General features: G+C 42.7%; 1 protein-coding gene and 1 long non-coding RNA gene across 2 annotated transcripts; both read right to left on the reverse strand.

Annotated features, from left to right (window-relative positions):
* Positions 1 to 1,064: 1,064 nt before the first annotated feature.
* LOC121180909 lies at positions 1,065 to 2,320 on the reverse strand. Its single transcript, XR_005893975.1, has 3 exons — positions 2,276 to 2,320; positions 2,030 to 2,151; positions 1,065 to 1,119 (listed from the first exon to the last, which is right to left on the reverse strand). It is a non-coding gene; the product is annotated as an uncharacterized LOC121180909 (long non-coding RNA).
* A 10,178-nt stretch (positions 2,321 to 12,498) lies between these two features.
* Positions 12,499 to 20,013, reverse strand: LOC121180334 (centrosomal protein of 162 kDa-like). The gene is made up of 7 exons (XM_041035650.1): positions 19,875 to 20,013; positions 19,583 to 19,684; positions 18,952 to 19,087; positions 16,654 to 16,800; positions 16,180 to 16,342; positions 12,858 to 13,177; positions 12,499 to 12,716 (listed from the first exon to the last, which is right to left on the reverse strand). Exons 2-7 carry the CDS (start codon positions 19,640 to 19,642, stop codon positions 12,499 to 12,501), a joined length of 1,044 nt encoding a protein of 347 aa, XP_040891584.1. The 5' UTR covers positions 19,643 to 19,684; positions 19,875 to 20,013.
* Between the last annotated feature and the right edge of the window lie 561 nt (positions 20,014 to 20,574).

The following is a 20,574-nucleotide window of genomic DNA, read 5'->3' on the forward strand; positions in this document are numbered from 1 at the left end:
GGGAGAAGATTACCCCTCAACAGTGTGAAAGGCTCGTGGAGAACATGCCAGCCAGGATTAAAGTGCTACTGCGTGCTAATGGCAGGAGTACTAAATATGAATTTTGTTATGTGATGCTTTATTTATTTTTTGTTAAGTTTTGAAGACATTCTTTGTTATTTGTTAACTTTGATACCGACAATGTTGAGAACTGACATGTTGACACCATGAAGAATTTACTTTTGCTATTTTTTGTCTTGATAACAATAAACAAATGATTTGTTTTGTTTGTGTCTGTCTGATGCAGCCACACCTCGTGAAATCCCAAAAAGATTTTTCTGCAAATATTTCATGATGATATCTGAGTTGTTAGTACAGTTGCTGTACTGCAGAGAGGAGCTCTGTTTGAGCCTTTGGTTGAAGCTGAATCTTCTCTCCCGCCTTGATGAAGGCAATGGTCCACCAATTTGACTCATAGTGAGGAAACAGTTTATGGCCATAGTTTAGTCACCTTGAACCTGATGACACTCCACGGTAGCACAAGACTCTGACACACAGAAAAGCTAATCTAAGTGATGATATGAAGCCTTGTGAGGTATGAAAGGATTTGTAAGACTGTGTCAGAAACAGGTTGATGCTCTGAGCTTAGAACAGAGTGTACTGCCATCTTGTGCTGAAATAAATGTCCTGCTAATAAGCTGGGACTTGACAAGTGCCACACAAAGGATCCCTGGTTTGAGTGTTTATCCCACAGTCAATGAAAATCAGTGCAGGTGTAAAGATACAAGTTGATGCAGTGAGATTTTCATCTTTGCTTTAAGGTTATTGTGATGACAGTGTGTGGTTTTATGATGCTATAAATCATTGATAACAGACTTCTATCATATATTATCAGACACTGAGATTGTGAATGAGCGACAAACTACAATTTAGTAAAAACATTTTATTGATGTCATATTTATTTAAATGGAGACATGAGACTAATCTATACCAGTGTGAGAATATGGACCGTGAGAGAGAAATAAAGAGACGATACAAAAGGAGGGGAATGGCAAAAGTGAGTGAAAAGCTTCACAGCCACATTCAGCTGGGGTCTGGTTTGTCCGTCACATTCACCGTCTTCTCAGTCTGCAGGTATTTCTACAAGAGGAGGACAAAAGGAAAAACACTCTTTGTGAACACACGTGGACGTTTTATCACCTGTATCCAGAGGTGTAGCAAGTGTTTCAGAAGTGTGGGGGATGGATACCAATAAAGTTTGCTTCACATATGTTTTCATATGTTTTGACCAAACAATAAAAACGATGAATACAATGACAGAAGGGTATACAATACTCTTTTAAAAGAGTGATACTAGAAACGTACAAAAACACACTCAGTATGAAATTAAAAAATCACATCTACACACATCTACAAAAAGGAAATAAAAAATTGACTTTAAAAAAGTTGGAACAAACATGACTAACAAAATAAAAATTGTATCTGTGAAAATGAATGCCTAATTGAACAATTTTCTCAATTATTTCAAATAGATATTAAACACAGCTTGTTGATATGATAATTAAATAATGTCTTATATTTTATTATCAATATTGACAACTTATTTAAAAGCCTCGAAAGCATAAACACCCATTCACAGTACCAGGAAAAAGGTGCCGGTGCCGGTGTGAACTATGAACTTAGCTAGTTCCCGCCTCCTCCTCAGGACGAGCCGATCGATAAATCTAACAGCAAGAGAGGCGGGACCTAAGGCAGAACAACCAATCATCAGCCGGTCACACTCAAAGGGGAGAGGAGGTAGCCGCAGTGAGCGTGAGCACAGAGCGGCCGGAGAAAAGGAGCGAAAGTTGTGAGGCGTTTATGCAAAACTGCAGAACATCTGCAGAAAAAAAAAACTGTGGGTGTTGAACCCTCTTGCCGGAAAAGGTGTGGGTGTTAAAACACCCACATCCCCCACGGGTGCGACGCCCCTGCCTGTATCATAGTAAGTGTGAAAATGGAGCAGAATAAAAGAGGGAGAAAGTGCAACAAATAACCATGAGCTGCCTACCTTTAGGTTCTCGTAGTGTTTGATGGTTCTGCAGTGGTTGATCTCAGCTTCTTTGGTTCCGCTGAAGAATCGATTACATACCGTACAAAAGAAACCGGTCTTTGGGACTAAGAACTCCATACCTGAGGACACACCCACACACACACACACACACACACACACACACACACACACGAGAGTGACTGTGGAAATACACATGTAAAGAAAACAGTGATGAACAGTCACAGTGAATAAATAGTGTCGTACCAACTGGATTGCTGGGATCAAAAGAGGGGAGGGAGTAGTCCGTGCTCATGGGTGTTTTCATCTGTAATGTCTTCTTATCTTCTCCGTTTGTTTGGTCTTTGGACGTCTGTTGCTTTCCTAGAAGAGACAGGGACTGCTTTAAAGTCCAATCTAGGACATACACAGGGGTAAAAAGACCTGGTCCTGGCTTTGCTCAACAAAGCAGATAAGCTAATAATTAAGCATTTTCCAAACGGACTTCATGTGTCTTCATCTTGGTGCTGTTATTAAACACCTGCAATGACTTATGGCAAGTACCTGCCTCAAGGACAACGTCCCATCATCTCAAACACTTGAAGAAGAGGTAAATTTGGACAAGCCTGATTCTCTACCCACTGAGGAACTGCTGCCACTCACAGTTCTACTTCAAAGAAAATCAAAGCGTACCCGTCTCTGCAGCAGGAGCTCCCGTCTCTTTGTCCTCCTGGTCCTGCATCTTCTCCTGTCCTTCTGTTTTGTCCAACACCAGCACCGTCTCCTCCTCCTTGGCCTGGCTGTGACTGAGAGGACTCTCCTCTTTCTTATGGTCCTCACTCTCTGCGGTCACTGCTCCTATGGCTGGGCTGTTTGAGGAGGAGTCTGCAGGGGCAGCTTCAGGTGGGTTACCTGATGCTGCAGGGGCAGGCACGGACAGGTGTTGGACCTCTGGGGTGGAGTCCAGGGTGGACAGTGGTGTGATTTCTAAACATAAAGACAGATTTCAGGCCAAATTTACAATTTGAAACCAAAAACAAATAAAGAAAAATATCTAGGAAAGACTGTGTTTCCTTGTGTTGATGGTAGAAGTGAAATCAGTGTGAGGCTGTACCAGTCTCAGGTGTTTGGCTGAGAGAGGACTCAGCCTGTGGAGCTGGTAAGGTGGATGCTGCAGCGGTGAGGACCGGACCGAGTGTTAAACCTGACGACCTGTCTGAGGAGTCAGCTGTTGGTGCTCTCACGGGTTCGGACTCTGATACTTGTTGATCAGACTTGAGCAGAGTCACTGTGGCATCCGATACAGCTGTTTCTATGGCAACCTCCATGGGTGTGTCCTAGAAGCAGAAACCCAGAAAAGGACTGACATCATAAGACTGTGGACATTTGAGTCTGGGACACCCCCCATCAAACATGTAGAGAAAAGCTTGATGGGATATACACAAGCTAAAATGTACCCCTGTAGTGTCCTGAGGGACAGATGTGGGAGCATCCTCCTCCTCCCTGTCTGTGGTTTCCATGGGAACAACAGCAGGAGAACACGGAAGGTCGGTAACATCTCCTACTTCATCTAATGTCACAAAGTCACTCATGTTGAATGGGAAGTGGTCCTCGTCCTCCACCTGATTTCATGACAGGACAAAGAAACGGGGTTGTGGGTTAGGACACACAGGAGACATTTAAGTGTCCAGGTTCCAGTTGCCTTAAATTGTTTAGTTTTTGTTCCGTGCAAGTTTTTTCTACAGTATCACTGCAGTTAGTATGAGATTTTTCTGATTATTATCAAAAAATAAAAATGTTTTGATGGTTTAGATAGTTGCACAGTTTTCCCAGGTAGTTCCAAATATTTTTATTTTTAATTTGGTTTTTTAGGTTTTCTATTTATCACTTAATAAATTGTAATAATCTGTCCCTCTCTTCCTGTCTAGTCAAGCCAGGCTGTTGAGGTAGCAGTTGAGGAGAGAGAAGAGAGAGAGTGTTATAATATTTCTGAAATCTATTCCAAATATTTGAAGCTGTCATTTACTGGGGGCTCTAACTCCCTCCACTTCCAGGTGGACTGCCAGCCAACGTGCTCCTGACCTTGTGTGCTAGATGCATTTTAAATAAACTATTGAATGTGTAGTTACTGTGAGTTTGCTGGTGGTTTTTGGGAGCTGGGATTTTTCCTTTAAATGTTGTGCCATGGTTTCCCCTAGGCCAAGACGTAACAATAGTAAAATGCATTGCTTCGGGGAACACATACATAAATTAGTCCGTTGTGCACCGCTAATTATGAGGGAACGGTCTAAGCCAAAAATGCCAGGGCTGTTTTTTTGTCCCAGTCCAGCCCTGATTCTGACTCATCGTTGTCAGTGATGCGTCCTACTACTGCTGTATCGTCCGCAAACTTCACTATATGACAGCTGGGGTGTCTCGCCGAGCAGTCATATGTCAGCAGGGTGAACAGGAGAGGCCTCAGTACACAGCCCTGCAGCGAGCCAGTGCTGAGGGTGATGGAGGAGGAGATGGTGTTGTGGATTCTGACAGTCTGTGGTCTGTTGGTCAGAAAGTCCAGGACCCAGTTCCCCAGTGTGGGACTCAGACCGAGGAGGGAGAGCTTCTGTACCAGGGTCTGTGGGATGATGGTATTAAAGGCTGATGAGAAGTCCAGGAAGAGCAGAGGGACGTACGAGTTCCTGCTCCTACGTCACCGGGTGGTGGTGTGAGTCTGGTGCAGGGGGGGGGGGGGGGGGGGGGAGTCAGGATCTGTTGAGTGCATCTGGCAGGGAGGGGTCCAGTGGGCATTGTGCATCCCTGGTGTTGTAGCTTGTGATGCACTTGACGCCCTTCCACATGCTCCGGGGGTCGTTGGAGGTGAAGTGACCCTGAATTTTCTGAGCATATGTGGCTTTGGTCCTGGAGATGCCTGCTGTCAGTTCTTTCCTCGCCACTCTCAGCGCTGATGCCTCACCTGCATCCCTAGCTTTCAGCAGAGCTCTGACCTCAGCATTCAGCCAGGGTTTCTGGTTTGAGAAGCAGGTTACTGTCCTGGTGGTGGCGACGTCATCAGCACACTTGGAGATGAAGCCGAGGACGGAGGAGGCGTATTCCTCTAGGTCCACCTCTCCCTCATATGTAGCTGCCTCCCTGAAGACCTGCCAGTCTGTGCACTGAAAGCAGTCCTGGAGCACAGAGGCTGCATCACTGGGCCACACAGAGACAGTCTTCTTTGTTGGACTGATCCGTCTCAGCAGGGGGCGGTAAGCTGGCGCAAGCAGGATGGAGATGTGGTCGGAGAGGCCAAGAGGAGGGCGAGGAAGAGCTCTGTATACATCCTGAATGTTAGTGTACACACAGTCCAGAATGTTGTCTCCACGTGTGGGGATGGTGACATGCTGGTAAAATCTGGGCAAAGTGTCCGACAGTTTCACGTGGTTAAAGTCTCCCGCAACCACGTCAAACCATAAGTTCAGTAGATCTGTACCTTACACGCGAATTTAGCACTAAACTAGAGCTAAAAGCTCCTCGAAGTTGGAAAAATAAGGCTTAATCCCAGGAGCTCGAGAAGCCGCTGCACCACTGTGCACCGCCATCTTGTTTTTATACCCATGAAAAATACTGTTTTCTTACTTTAATGTACTTTTTCTAAGAAAAACTAGTTGTAAAGTTCCAGCAGACGTCAAGTTTTACAGGACTGTCCCTGTTTATCTACGTCTAAAATGTAGGACAGGGACAACTGAACACTTACTGCTGCAGTTTGACAGTAAAACCCTTCAGCCTGATTTAGGTTTATTACTTTAAAGAGCTTAGTGTAAATGTACATTTGGATCATCTACACTTGTCCCTGGTGTATTTACAGCAAAGTTTATTAACGTGCACTGTCCTTGTTACATCAAGGAATAAATAAGATGAAGTGCATAGAAATATCTAATGGTAGAAATACTCACTAATGAGTCCACTGATCCCATCAGCAGATTGTAGAGAGCCACCTGTGTAAAGAGGTTTTTTTATTGTTAATCAGCAGTTACTGCTCAAGGTTCACAAACAACTAGAAATGCTACACTAAGCACAAGATGAAAGAAGCAAGCACACAAAAGGAAGATATTTAATATAGAAGATTAGAGCAGAGGAGGAGAAAAAGATGATGAGTGTCCTGTAAAGGATGTGGGTGAATGATGAGAGGCCTTACCGGTGTGCTGAGGCCAATACGCTGTTTGACATGGATTATCTTCAGCTCACAGTCTTTAATCTTGGTGGGGATGAAGGAGTGGACTTTCACTATCTCTTGAGCAATCTCTGTGTCTGCCACTGACACAAGCACCTAACATACAATAAGGATGATGACGAGGGCGTGTCAAAGGGCTGGATCAGCTTGATGATGTCACTCTCTGACCAGCTGCTCTCAGCTCCTGCAGTGGGGAGTAGGAGGAGAAGATGCTACACTCAGTATGTTTTCATACACATCACAACTACAAGCCAGCAAAAGCAAGACATCACAAACCAGACTACATGTGACTAAGCTACAGTTTATTCCATGCGATCAGGTACAGTTAACAGACTGTGATTTTAACTAGATATACTGAGTATTTGTTGACAGTGATAGATGTAGATATAGTAGCACTGACTGCCTGCAGACGAGCAGTGGCGGTTTTTTGTTGTCCTACCTGAGTCTTCCCCGGCAGGACCCTTCTCCTGTCCTGAAGCAGGCTTGCTGTGAAGTCAGAAATAATCATATCTGAGTGCAGGTTTGAAATGTGCAGGTTGAGTGAACAACATACACTACTCACAGTAAGTTCGGGAAATTGTTATTTACATGAGTGCTTTTCCTATTTGGTCTGAATTTTAATGAAAAAAGTAAAAGTTCCCTTTGATATTACTAATAATGAATGAGAAGAAACACCCTTTTCATTAGTTTAATATTTATTAACCCAAAAATTTAGACAATACCAAGGACAGGCCCAAATAACAAAAATGGACAATGTCAGTAGCGGGTGTTTTCACCATTTGCCGCAATGACAGCGACGTCTCATGCTCCTCACTAGCCTCATGATGTTGTTCTGAGGCAATGCGTTCCACTCTTCTACAAGTGCTACACGCAGTTCTGCCAGGTGACGTGGGGGTGGGGTACGATCACCCAGTCTCTGCTTCAGCTGGTCCCAGACGTGCTCTACGGGGTTCAGGTCAGGGGACATTGCTGGCCATACCATATGAGACACTCCGACTTCCTGAAGTGGAGCTGTGACAATTCTGGCGCGATGTGGTGGAGCATTATCATCCATGAACAGAAAGTTGGGGGTGTGCTGGTGGAATTGGGGGATGATGATGGGTTCTATGATGTCTCTGAGGTAAGAACGTGCAGTGACTGATCCATCTACAATAACCAAATCTGTTTTTCACTGACTGGTGATGCCTGCCCAGACTGTTGCACCTCCTCCACCAAAGGGAACCTGTGTCTGTGTCTTGATGCAAGTCTGCTGATGACACACCAAGTTCACGGGCAACATGTGACTGCCTGCCACCGACCCGAAGGCGCGCTATGGCCAGGTGGTGCTGCTCGTCCATTAAGTGACGTCCTGTGTTCATGGCTGTTTGAATGATGAACTTGGAATGACTTATTGACAATACCAGCCTTTTATACCCACACAATGTTGAAATTGATGCCACATTGAAACGGGTTGTCTTCTAGTATTACTTGGTATTGGCCCCAATATGTAAGGCACACTGTACACAGTAATATTCACGACATGAGCAAACTGCAACACTGACAACACTTGGTTTTTCTTCTTTTATTTTTCCTATCATCTGTTTGAAACTGCTCTGGAACATCAAATCTCAAAGTGAAATTTCTTGTAAAACACATGAACATGTAGATACTCTTAGACGTACCTTCTGTCCTTGGCTCTTCTCGCTCTCTTCTTCTGAGCACGGCATGAGGATCACGTTGTTGATCTTGCCAAAGGACCCGACCAAGTCAGTGACTTCCTGCTCCGAGGCGTGGTTTGGAATGCCTGTCAGATAAAGCAGACCATCTGCAACAGACGAGCCCAGAGAGGCTGGAGTGGCTGTTTTCTTCTTCTTCTTGGCTGGAGGAGGCCTGGCACACTACAAAGCAACAGCATTAGTCTTTGGTTAGTTTTAGGCTGAAAGAAGTGTGTAGACATAGTTAGCTGTGGCTGAGCTTGGTCCAAAACAGTGGAATTCTGTGACAAGCTTTACACAACTAAAGAGAAAAACAGCCACTGTGTCAGCCGCCTTGTTACTTGCTGTCTCAGCCATCTTAGTTCCAGTCTTCATCCTGCTCTTGACAGTTGTGATGTTGGACTGTCCACGTTTGGAGCTGTGAGCCGCCTTAGAGGAGGGTGGATGTCGGCTGGTGTCAGTGGAGTCATGGTGTGGACGCTTCCCACCGATGCCAGAGGAACCCCCTGTAGACACAGCACGAAGCAAAGGGAGGAGGGAAAGCAAAGAAAGCTCCACATCACTCTTGTGTAAGGCTCCAAAACTAGAAGTGATGTGAGAAATCTCAGGTAAACAACAGGTAAAGTGTGATTTTAGCTGAGCACAGACAAACTCTCTTCCCCGTTAGCAGATGAGTTTAAAAGAGCTTTCCAGAGTCAGACTCTGAACATACATGAGTCTGTAAAGAACAAAGCTACACACTGACTAACCTGATGATTCCTTGTCCTTCCTCTCAGGCCGCTGCTCTCTGGAGGAGGAGGAGGTTGGGTGTGAGTGAGAGGGACTGTGTGAGCCAGAGCTGTAACAGAGTTGTACACTGTCCCACTTTGTAGACGCTGTGCCTGCTCTCTAGCCTGTGGTCTACCTGTGCAGTGGTGGAAGCGAGGGAGATGGTGAGGGGAGTAGAGCTTCCCGTGTGGCCTGTGGGGATGGGGGCCCACCCTGTGTTTGTTGTGAGGAGGACTTGGGGTGGGAGAACCTGAGAGGCTCCGAGACACGGAATGGGATGGAGAGCGATCCTTGGGATCCCACAGAGCTCAGCTGCCATATGGTCTGCTCTGACTGGATAACACATTGAGTGACAGACATAAGCAGTGAAATGACAGAGAAAAGTTGTGTCAAGTGGCAGCTTAAACAGCAGCATTTGAATGGATGTGCATTTTTCTTGTGTGGCCTCATTTGAAATGTTTTGGAGCAGCCTACTGACAGGAGTGATTCCTCCCCAGCTCATGCTCACAGCTAAAAACACATTATTGGAAACAGAAGAAGAAGAGTCCAGCTGACCTTGGCAGACTTGGTTTCCAGTCAGGGTACCTTCAGAGACACACAAACATCTGTTAGCATGTCATCAAACATCTGACTCCTAAACCTGTGTATAGAAGGAATTAGAAAATTCAACTGTACGTATCAATACAAAGCTGCACTTTTCAAAATGTGCAATAAACAGTGAGTTAAATAATATTCAATGCAATGTGAAATGGTGACTTGTAGCACGAGGGCCACTCAGAATGAGCTCCTTACTCTGCAGCTCCATTCACATTTAGCCTTTTTCTACAGCCTGAACATCAGTGACATGTTTGACTCTCAGCAATTCCTCCAGTTTCCCTGGTCCAGATCTTTGCTCACTCACTGATTCCTCTGCCAACAAAGCTAAATGTTCTCATGTACATTTATTAGCTTTTGACTGATTGTGTAATGGTAAAATCCTTGGTTTAATGCATTTAAACATACTATTCTGCCCTCACAAGAATGCAGCTGACTTCATAACATGGAGAATCCCATTGACAGGTTAGCACATTAGCATGGGTCGCACACATACGCAGCCTCCTCCCAAAAGTTGCTGCACTGACTGCAAATCCTGACATTTTAGTCATCTCTGAGTCTTGGTTTAAGAAATCCAACAGAAAAACTTTAATGAACAGAATTTTTTATATGACCTGACAAAAGTTGAATGGCACAGAACTGGTCTTCTCCCTGACGTGGAAGACGCCTGGACATACTTTAAAACGTTGTTGGGTGCCATCTTGAACAAACATGCTGCTCTCAAAAGAATGAGGATAAAAAAGCGTCTCAGTCCCTGGTTCAGTTCTGATCTGTCTGAGCTTATTGGCCATAAACAGCACCTATGGCGTAAAGCAAATTCTTCTAATGAAACATCAGACTGGCAGACATACAGGGCAATAAGAAACAAATGTACTGTCAAATCAATAGAAAAGAAAAATATGTCTTCCCATTTGCCCACTGTTATTAAATCTGATGGTATTGTGGTCACAGGCAAAACAAAATTGGTGGATTATTTCAAAAGACACTTTGTCAAAGCTGGTTGTGCTTTTGTTTTGCTGAAAGAAAAGGAGACATTTTGAAGGGGACACAAAAAAAAGTGTAATGCAGACATTTGAGACAGCAACAGCTAAAACCTGCTGAGAACATTGTGAGTGAATTGTTAGAGGATGAGTTTAACTGTACTGGAGACTGAGTTCCAATGTAGTAAATTTGGAGGTAACTGGCTATAGAGCCTGATGCTGCTATATGGCCACAATGGTGTGAGCATGAAGAGAGAGGGAAGAAGAAGGGCTGAAAGAAAAGCTGTTGACATTTCTCCTTGTGAACAGCAAAGTATTTAGCAGCCTGTTTGAGAAGAAAGAGCAATGAGGCTGGCTCCAGCAAAAAAAGGGCTGACCAAGGGGACACTGTCCCAGTACTGAGCAAACCTAACATGAGACATTCTACTGACATTGTGAAGACAATGAGTCAGTGCAAGAGAAGATTTTTGAGTAAATGTATTTTTGCTTTTAGGGTCTTGTGTCCAAGTGACAGAAGCACTCTTTGAATGAAGTCAAAGGTGGTGTTGTGTTGTTGAGGGTATTCCAAGTTGAGGGCGTAAATAAGTGGAAAGAGAAGGCACATGGCATGTGTAAGATTTTTAAGGCCATCCATCAGCACTGTTCCCTCCAAAATGATTGCAGTACCTGAAGCCTGTAGGTGCAGTGAGTCAGGAGAGTCCACACTGTGCTGAGGAATCAGTGTCAGGATCCCCATTGAGGTGTGGGACATGTGTGGGTCATCATAGTCCTAAGAAGAAGAAGAGCAAGCACAAGTACATGTTAGTTATCACCTTGCCTATCTATGGTTCTTTGTCAGTGCAACATGTGGGCAGACTGATGACAGGGTATACAGAGCAATCCTTAAGTTACATTTAATACCTTTTAATAGCTTTTTTACTACCTTTGGATTTTTTTTAAAACCATCAGGACACTGAGTTGCAAGTGTTAATCAGCGACCTTATTAACACTGACTTAGATTTTGACATATACAGTTGGAGACAAAAGTATTGGCACCCCTGTCAGTTTGACATGTTTTGCATAAAGCAAGGGTTTAATGCAATTTTTTATTGAAGCAAACTAAATGAACATTTCAAAACAATGATGTGATCAACAAATAACAAGAAATTATTTTGCAGTCAGTGCAACAGATACACACTTATTTTGAAATAGAGACAGAGCACACATTATCCACTAACTGTTCACTAACTGTAATCTAAATACTGACCCTCTAAAATTGTCCATTGCCATTTCTCCTCCTCTCCTCCATTCCTAGCTGTCCTATCTTCCTCCCTTCACCCAGCCCAGCCATCAGCAGGAGGATCCCCCATCTGAGCCAGGTTCTGCTCAAGGTTTCTTCCTGTTAAAAGGGAGTTTTTTCTTGCCACTGTCGCCTTAAGTGCTTGCTCTGAGGTCAGACTCTGGGTCTCTGTAAAGCGCTTTGAGACAATTTTGATTGTGGAAGGAGCTATATAAATAAAATTGAATTGAACTGAATTGAAAACCTCAGGAACACCCATATCTGCAAATGCACTGGGTCCAAGTGTGAAGAGGTGTGGAAACACATTGCAGCTTTGAGTTACAGACTATAAACCAAAATACCAAATGTTTGGAAATATTGATTCTGAACGATCTTTCTACTTTAGACCTCTGTAGAAAAGAATATTCCCAGCTGGTGCTACAGCTGCTAAAATATGCTGCTAATACACTCAAACTCCCCCATTCCCTCCTTTTCTTTTTCTTACTTTACTTTCATTTAAATATGTTGCACATAGTGTTGTCATTTCATAAGCGCATTCTGATGTGTATCTGGTGCTTGGAGTCTATAGATTTTATTTTGCTAGAACATGTTTTTTTTGTGTGAACCATCCCCAACTCTCCACCTCCTGCTCACCTGCTTCTGCAAAGCGTTCTCTCGGGTCCTGGATATTGCCAGTGCCTCTTTAGTTCCCTGCAGCTCTTTTAGTTGCTCTTGCAAATGTCTCATCATTATCTGCAGGTACATGTAAAGTTTAAAGCAACAGAAACATGTTCAGGATTTCATGATGTGGAAATGAGCCTGGTTGGTTAGTGATCCTCTGCTGTACCTCCTGAGTGTTGAGCTGATTGGCCTGTTCAGCAACCTTTGAGGACGAGTGCTCCAGGGCGTGGGTGATACGCAGCTGGTCTAACTCCCTGAGGTGCTCGGCCTTCAAAGAGGACAGCTGCTCTGCAGATTGCTCCTTCAGCCTAAAAGACCACATTATATCCTGATGTCCACTCACACTGATGCCCTGCAGGAAAAACATCTATGTGTTTGCACAGAAGCTCATATCTGCAGAGCTCCTCCTTGGCTTGCGCAGCCTCAGCCTTTAACGCCTCCTTCTCCTGCTCACTCTGCAGCTGCAGCAGCTCCAGACGCTGCCTCAGAGCCTCGCTCTCCTGCAGAACCTCAGAGATGTGACTCCCTGTCAAAGGGACACAACATTAAAATGGAATATCCAAATGTATCTCATTCAGCTGTTTAGTCATTCTGCCTTTCCTTTTTAATGTCAGGGCACAGTATCCATCGAAGCATGTAAAAGCTGACCATAACAAAATGTCCACACCTGCAAAGACAGTGGGCTGGTAGGTCTTCTCATACTGAGCAGCTGGGAAAGTTTCCTCCTCTCCACATGTCTCTCTTGCAGTAGCAGAGCAGGGCGTCTTTGTTGGGCCTGGCTGCCGTTTGGTCTCTGTAGAATGGGTTTCTGCTCGTGGGTTGGGGATGGACAGCATGCTCCTCCTCTCCTTCTGCAGCCTCTCCACGGTGCGGCTCAGCTCCTGAATGGTTCGCGTTTTGGCAGCAAGCTCGTGGTTCAACCGCTCTATCCGTAACTCCGAACGCTGCCTCGGGTTGACGCTGGTGTCGGCTTGGACTCGGCTGGACCTGCAGGGGGAGGGGTTTACAATCAGGCAGTTAAACAATGAACTGACACTCACCATAAAGCTCCATAAAGCAGGAGGGAGCTGCAGATTCAGGTGGTGATTCTCACTACGAGAAACCCCTTTTACCTGTTACATTGTCATACAGCTATAAAAATCTGAGCAATTACCGCAGGGTTCCCAGTCCCAGTGGTGTAAAGGGAGCCACGCTGCTCTGCATGGCTCCCTTAGTAATAGGGCTAATAACATGGCTCCAGCAGATTTGCTAATAAAGATTGATTTCTGTGCATTTGATATATTCACTGTTATAAATGGAATGCAAATTTCATGTAACATAGCAATCTATTCTACTTCAAGAGTACTCAAGTGCAGTGGTTGTCCACCTCTACCGTGTCAGCCCTGTGACTGACCTTCGTCTAAGGCTCAAGCTCCACCGCAAAACTCAAGTATAAGTGGGTATAGCTAATAGACAGAATGAATGGACTGCAAGACTTCATTATATTGCCTGCTGCCTATTTTATTCTACCTATTCTTATACTGAATAACATTATTCTCTTGACACAATTTCTTTTTGTTACCTCTGTCCAGTGATCCTGCTCTGTCCTTCCTTCTGTCCTCTCCATTGGTGTCATCCAAAGAATCATACAGAGAAACTGAGACAAACATTAAGTTTGAGTGACCACTTTTAAGTCATACTCCATTATATGGCTAGCTATAGGTCCACATTAACTTCTTCAAAGAAGTTTAGCTGTGAAGTTCTAATAAAAATAATGTTTATTTATACAGTTAATTTGAATCAATAGTAATCTGACATTTGAATGAGTTTATACACACATTGTTGGTAGTGAGGTCACTATTACTATTATTACCATGGTGAATTAACAAGTGTAGTGTTGTTTTTCTCTTACCTTTGGAAATAATTGGAGACATCTTAGACTTCTGAAAAACAGATGCAAACCATGTAGAAATCTAGTATGTCAGTTTGTAATGTTTCAAAATAAAACCTGAACTAAAACACTGTGATTATTTGTTTTCAGAGCTGACCTCTGCTTAGTACCATAGACTGTATAAGACATGGACGTAGCACCCGTGACCCATTGGTTTCGGGGAGTCGGTTTTGTGACCAAACCATGGGCATTTGAGCTGCGCCATCTTGGATTTGAGTGGGAGTGTACTTTCCATATTTGGCGAAGAGGCGGTTACTCTACGGGTCAGCCGGGGTCAGAGAACCCGGCCACTTAGCTCGGAGTAACAGAGCTAGCCTAAGGCTAATCAGCTAGGCTAACAAGCTAAGCGGCAGCTATACGCAGCTACATCCACCACACGACAGTCCCCGAGTCCGACCCGACGAGCTCGACCCCATGTAACCGTGACATACAACAGAGATCATAATGTTGCTGCTGTGTTTTAAACATGACTGTTTCAGATAGAGAGGTTTTAGATGGAGCTGCAGGGTTTGGTGGAGTTGTGGGGGGAAATTTATTTCTAGCCTATTATTTAACTGTGAAACAATCATTATTTCATATTAATAAAATATATTAAAAAGTTAAAAAACATTATTGTTATTATTATTATTATTGTCAGACCGCTGTCTGACTTTTACCATTATACATTCAACAAACCTCCTCCTCCTCTGGCTGTTTCTCCTCATCCTCAAAATGGTCACTGTAGTGTGGAGAGCCTGTCAAAGCTGAGAGAGAAACGACCTGATTAAGTCACACAGAGAGACGAGGAGTGAAAAAAAAGGTTTCCCAGTGGTTCCCTGCTCTTACCTGGGGAGGTTCTAACGGTCTCTGTCCCTCCAGCCTTCTGTTGACCACTATCACTCTGCTCTGGTGCTTCCTCAGCTTTCCTGGGGGAAGATATCCATCCTCATCACATTACAGTGACAGGGCAAAGTACCAGCCACCACATTAGATACTCCATAAGCAAGCACAGGGTCTGTAACTATGCTATTCCAGTGAAGTTTCAATGTAAACTTTTAGCACATTGTCCAAGGGCTGATGAACTTGTAAAAAGTTAATTCAAGGCATCATTCAAACAGGATTAAAACTACAGAAGGTACAGGGTTATAAAGGATTTATGAATATATTCATGCACCTCATTAACCATACTAATTGCTCCATTTGTGTAGCTATTGTAAATTCACAGAGGACATTCATAAAATATGCTTAACTTGTTCAAAGATTAAGTTATTTACCCAAAGCAAAGAAAAACTTTAGGTAACTGTGGACAGTTCTATTCAACTCATGATTTTTAGTTTTTGTCTTAAGCTAAATGAATCAGCAAAGGCATCAATTCTGCAGCACTAGATTTAGATGAAAACACATGTCACATTAACCGGCTCCTTATAAGCTGTAACAGTCACTGACAACCAACACTGAACCTGCAGCACTTTGATTCAGACAGTGGGTTTACTCCACATTTGTCTCTCACACTCTCGATGTTCTCACTCACATGAAGTCGTTAGCCATCTTCTCTTCTACCGCTCTAGATACTGTTCAATAACTCCTAGATTTTGACACTTATAGGTGAACCCGACCTGAAACTGCATTAATAGTTTGCCTATGGTTCCATGATACCAGGGTGGTGCCCCATAAGTATTAATCTCCATGAATAATTTTATGAATATCAATAATTATCCTTGACAATTAATAATAATCGGTCAATAACCAAACCTGTTCATACCACAAGCACATTGCACAGCAGGCCTGATGGGTGCATAAAGCCATTCATTCTGCTAATCAGCTTCAAAGAGGAAACTGTGTACTGTACATTGTGAAAGCAGGCAACATGAAGATGCAACAAGAAAACACTGGTGGAATGAACAGAGGAATACAGAAACAAATGTCACCTTCAAAATGAATAATCAAGCCTCAAGTATGAAGCATGATAGGAAAACAGCTGACTTCTTCCATTGTGTTATTGTCACCCTGACTCCTCTAGATTTATCTCTTAGTGGGTGTAATAACAGACCAAGGCCATTTCCATACCTGAGGTTAGTACCAATGGTGGAACTCTCTGTTCAGCTCTCTGTTCAGTTTGGAGTAATCTATAGTTGATGAGGCTCCTGCTTCTAGTCGTGCAAAAAAACTTGCTTTCTCTTCTTCTTCATCCAGAGTTTCCAAGCCCATGCTGGTCATGTTCACTGCTGGTACCATCACTGATTCTGCACACACACACATATCACAAGAGCACAAGTGGAAACACAACTGTGATAGTTCTGAACTGAAAAACTGACAATCTGCATGAGGATAAATGAGGAATGGAAGGTGCAATGTCTGCTGTGCAAACAGGATATGAACACCAAGCAGAGAGACTGAGACCCATAAGGCCGCTGTGTACGTCCATGACTTGCTATTTGGAATCGTGTTGTAAGGCTCTTACACACAATAGTTCTTCTCTCACACACTAGTTCATATGAAGCATGCAGGCAAGCTGCTCAATCCAGCATCATATTTCTATGCACTGTGGTCTCACCCTCCGTCTCTGTGTTGACGCTGCTGAGAACAACTGCTTCTAGCCCTTTTTCCTTCAAACCAGCGTCTCCTGGATCCTCATCCTCCTCGCGAATAGGGTGACACTTCCTCAAAGACTTTCTGAAGGACTTCCCCGAACCCAGCAGTCCTAGAGAAAGGTTTTTGTTAGAGGACATGTGGACATGTAGTTATACAACATGATCAACAACTACAAATACACAACTATCAGCCAATCATGTGGCAGCAGTGCAATGCAAGAAATCATGCAACACAGGTCGGGTCCACGTTTCTGTTGAGATGGCTACAAAATAAGACACTTGTTTTAATTCTAAAGCTAATGGCTCCATGCTGCCACCCAGCACGCTTCAATAGTCAGTATTCAACAAAACAGAGCACCACACAGTTGTAGCAGTCGTAATAAGGCACAGGAAGAGCTGTACTACCAATTCTGTGGTACTTCTGTGGATGTTCTTGACTGAACTGAAGATAACTGTACGAGAGTTTTCCTGAGCAACTGACTCAGGATCCTTGCAGCTCCTCTTTCATGACATCCAGCTTCGCGCTGCATAAGCCACTTTATTATCATTATCATTATCATTATTATCATTAGCAAAGCAGTGTAGAAAACATTCAGCTTTAGCTGGTTAAAATGACATCACCAGGTGTACGTCACATCAGCTGTCACTGATTAATGTTAACTCTGTGTGTAACTTAGTGACAGCCCTAAAGTTAAATCTAAACTTTACATTTCTGAACCTTCAGTATTTGAGTTAAGAGGCTCGTAAAAAAGAAGATGTGTGAGGATGTCAGATACATAGACCGCTTACTCATCATTTAAGTAACCCAAATATAAGTAGAAGAAGAGAAGAAGCAAACTAAAACAACTAATCGTTCCCATTCTGAGGTTGAAACAAAAGGCTAGAAAAAAGTCAACATCTTAACAATTATCAACATGTTTTTGTTACAAACAACCAAAAGGTGCCAGCAGCAAGTAACTATCTTATATTGAAGCGTACATTCAGACTCCGCTATGTTTTAACCTACACAGATGGTATTGTATTAAAGCTCCTGAAAACTCTGCTTCACATTTTTACTAATTCTCCATAATATTAAATATTCATGACTGGATAAGCAACAATCACAGTAAAACAAACATCATTAATTATTAAATTATTAAAAAACTCAGTTAATCTTCTTGTCGGGACTGTGCGCTCTATTTAAACAGATCTGATGAAATATCAGATTGTGATTTAAATGTCTCTGGGACAGAAGGACATGATCATCATCACATTCTTCCAACATCCCGTCCACATCAAACCAGTGAAAAGAGACAATGAAAAAAAAAGTAAAGAAATCTCTCATGTGAGTTCTAACTTTGGCAGAAAATAGAGCAAGTACACTAATTTCAGATAGGGATGCAAACATTACACATTTAGTTATCCTACAAGAATAACAATATGTCTGCATCCAAACTGTACATACTGTATCTATAGCAAGAAAAAAAGGAATTCTAATGCTGGTCTCTCTCTCTGTCAAGATATTACCTAGTGAGCCTTTGGCCTTTATTTTTCACTGAAGACAATAATTAACCAAAATTATAAAGAGAATGTTAAGACAGTTTTTGATGTTATGTTAAAGATATCTATGTATTTTGCTGCAGATAGTAGCAGCAATAGATGAAGCAGATGAACTAATAGATGAAGTTAGCGAGCTAAGCAGCCAGCCCCGGCCCCTCTCATCTGATAATAACCGCTTTGTATCTCAAGAGGTTTTAGTGATTAACTGTAGTGTCCAGTTTGTCCTGTCCATGTTGTCCGTCCCTTTCTCTTTGACTGTGTGTAAAACTGTCATTGTCACTCTAACAATAACCACAGAAAACAACCTACCTGTTTCACACACTGCAAGGTAAACCTGTGTGGAAATCATTATCCCCTAATCCATGCAGGTTTGGCAACATGTTAAAGCTGAGGTTAGATTTATTCATGCTATCCATCAACTTGTTTCTTTCAGTAGGGTTGGACACCCCAGCTTTCTGGTAATATGCTGCCCCCCATTTATTTGGAGTATTAATTTGACAGTTGGCCTGTTGGTTCTTACACTTTGCCCCTTTAATTGCAGTTGTAAAATCCTGCAACATATGCACAAAATCCCTCTTAGTTTCCTCCCTGGACTGCAGAGTTTAATCACTGACACATCTGTAGCCACTGACTTTACACAACCTCATTATGAAAAGTGCCAAAGGCTAACATGTCCAGTGTGATCGATTTTATATCACGGAGAGTCCTCTCCTCATTATTACCTCTCCCTGTTCCTCCATCACTGTGTTCATCATCTTGCCACCATGACACTGCTGGTTTCAGGGCTGATTTCTCATCACTTTTAGCACAGGGCTGCTTCTCAGAGCCGCCCAAATCCACCGAGTCATCTGAAACAGACTGACAGGGAATCAGGTTTAAGTCAGAGAGATGCCCTCAGGATAAGACTGTGCTTTTTACACAATGAAATCCTTTGTCTTCATCTCTGATGTTAAGCACTTATATATCTGTCCTTTGAAAAGACCATTATTGTGGCATCTCTGATATTTGCCAACATGGTGAAGACAGTATAGCTAGCTGCTGTCCTCTCAGCTCCACAGCTTTGCTCAGCTGCTGCTTAGATTTGGAAACTCAGCTATCAGACAAACAGTGATCTTAAGTAAAGTTCTGCTAATAATTCTTTTTTTAAGGCTTACAGTACTTTTAACTCGTAGGACAGTTGGAGTTGATGTGGACTGAACAGATGCATGCACATGCTTTCATGGTCACTCATTCAATTGAAGCATATTATTGTGTACAGACAAATGATTAATATCACTCATGCAATTCACACAACTCTTATGTGATCACATGATAATCCATGATCAGAAACACAGTAACCAGTACAGACTGTACCTCTTTTAAGAACAGCTCAAACTGTTCATCCAGCTCTTCCTTGGTCAGTCTGTGAGACATAGTGATGTTGTCCACTCCATCAATCAGTGGGAACCCACACAACTAAACATAAAGAGAGATGTGTTGAAATTATGTTCATGTTAACACTAAACATATATTAGAATTTAAGGTTTATGTTCTAAAATTTTAAATATAAATTGTTTGACAGCTGTAAATCAACATAAAGGTTCAGATAAAAGTTCATTCATGGAAAAAGTAGTTTGACAAAAAAACCTCTTGGTCTACTTACTACCTTTTCTGCAGTGTTCAATCACATCGCATGGTCTTCTCCAATGAATTGAGTTTGTTCAGTTGTTGTGAATAAGACTCTAAACTGAGCTTCCACACTTGAGCCACATCACACCTGAGTCAGCTCCATGACAACTGACTCAGCAAGATCCACTTGCTGATGAATGGTTTGTGATGTAGCTGAGAGTTCTGGGGAAAAAAACAGAATGAATCTTAAGTTGATTTGCTTTTCTTTGGCAAACATAATAAAGATGATTTTTCATATTGGCCATGAGTTGGACAAGAACATCATAGTGACAGGCTGGGAAAGTCTCTTACATACAAGAGAAACAAATAAATCTATTATGTACTGTCGCAGAAATGCAGTATAATCAAACCTGACGTTATAATAATAATTGTGATAAGCAATGGCTACATTTTTGTCTTTCCCTTGTGATACAACTGACACTGTAACCTGCCATAGCAGGAAAAGTGTTGTCAATACCATTAATAATGATGGTTCATGAGTGAACCACCATTCACAATAAGGGAGCCTGGGAACTGGCTCACCTGAATATAATGCAGCCATGTTAATGTTATTTACTACACCTCTGGGTTTCATGTTGTGGTAAGCTAAAATAGTCGCTATGAAAAGATCCACTTTTTCAAATTATTTAAACGATCTATTTCCTTAGATGAAAAACGTGTACCAAAAGCACTTGATT

Source organism: Toxotes jaculatrix, chromosome 4 (assembly GCF_017976425.1).
Source record: "Toxotes jaculatrix isolate fToxJac2 chromosome 4, fToxJac2.pri, whole genome shotgun sequence".
Taxonomy (NCBI): domain Eukaryota; kingdom Metazoa; phylum Chordata; class Actinopteri; family Toxotidae; genus Toxotes; species Toxotes jaculatrix.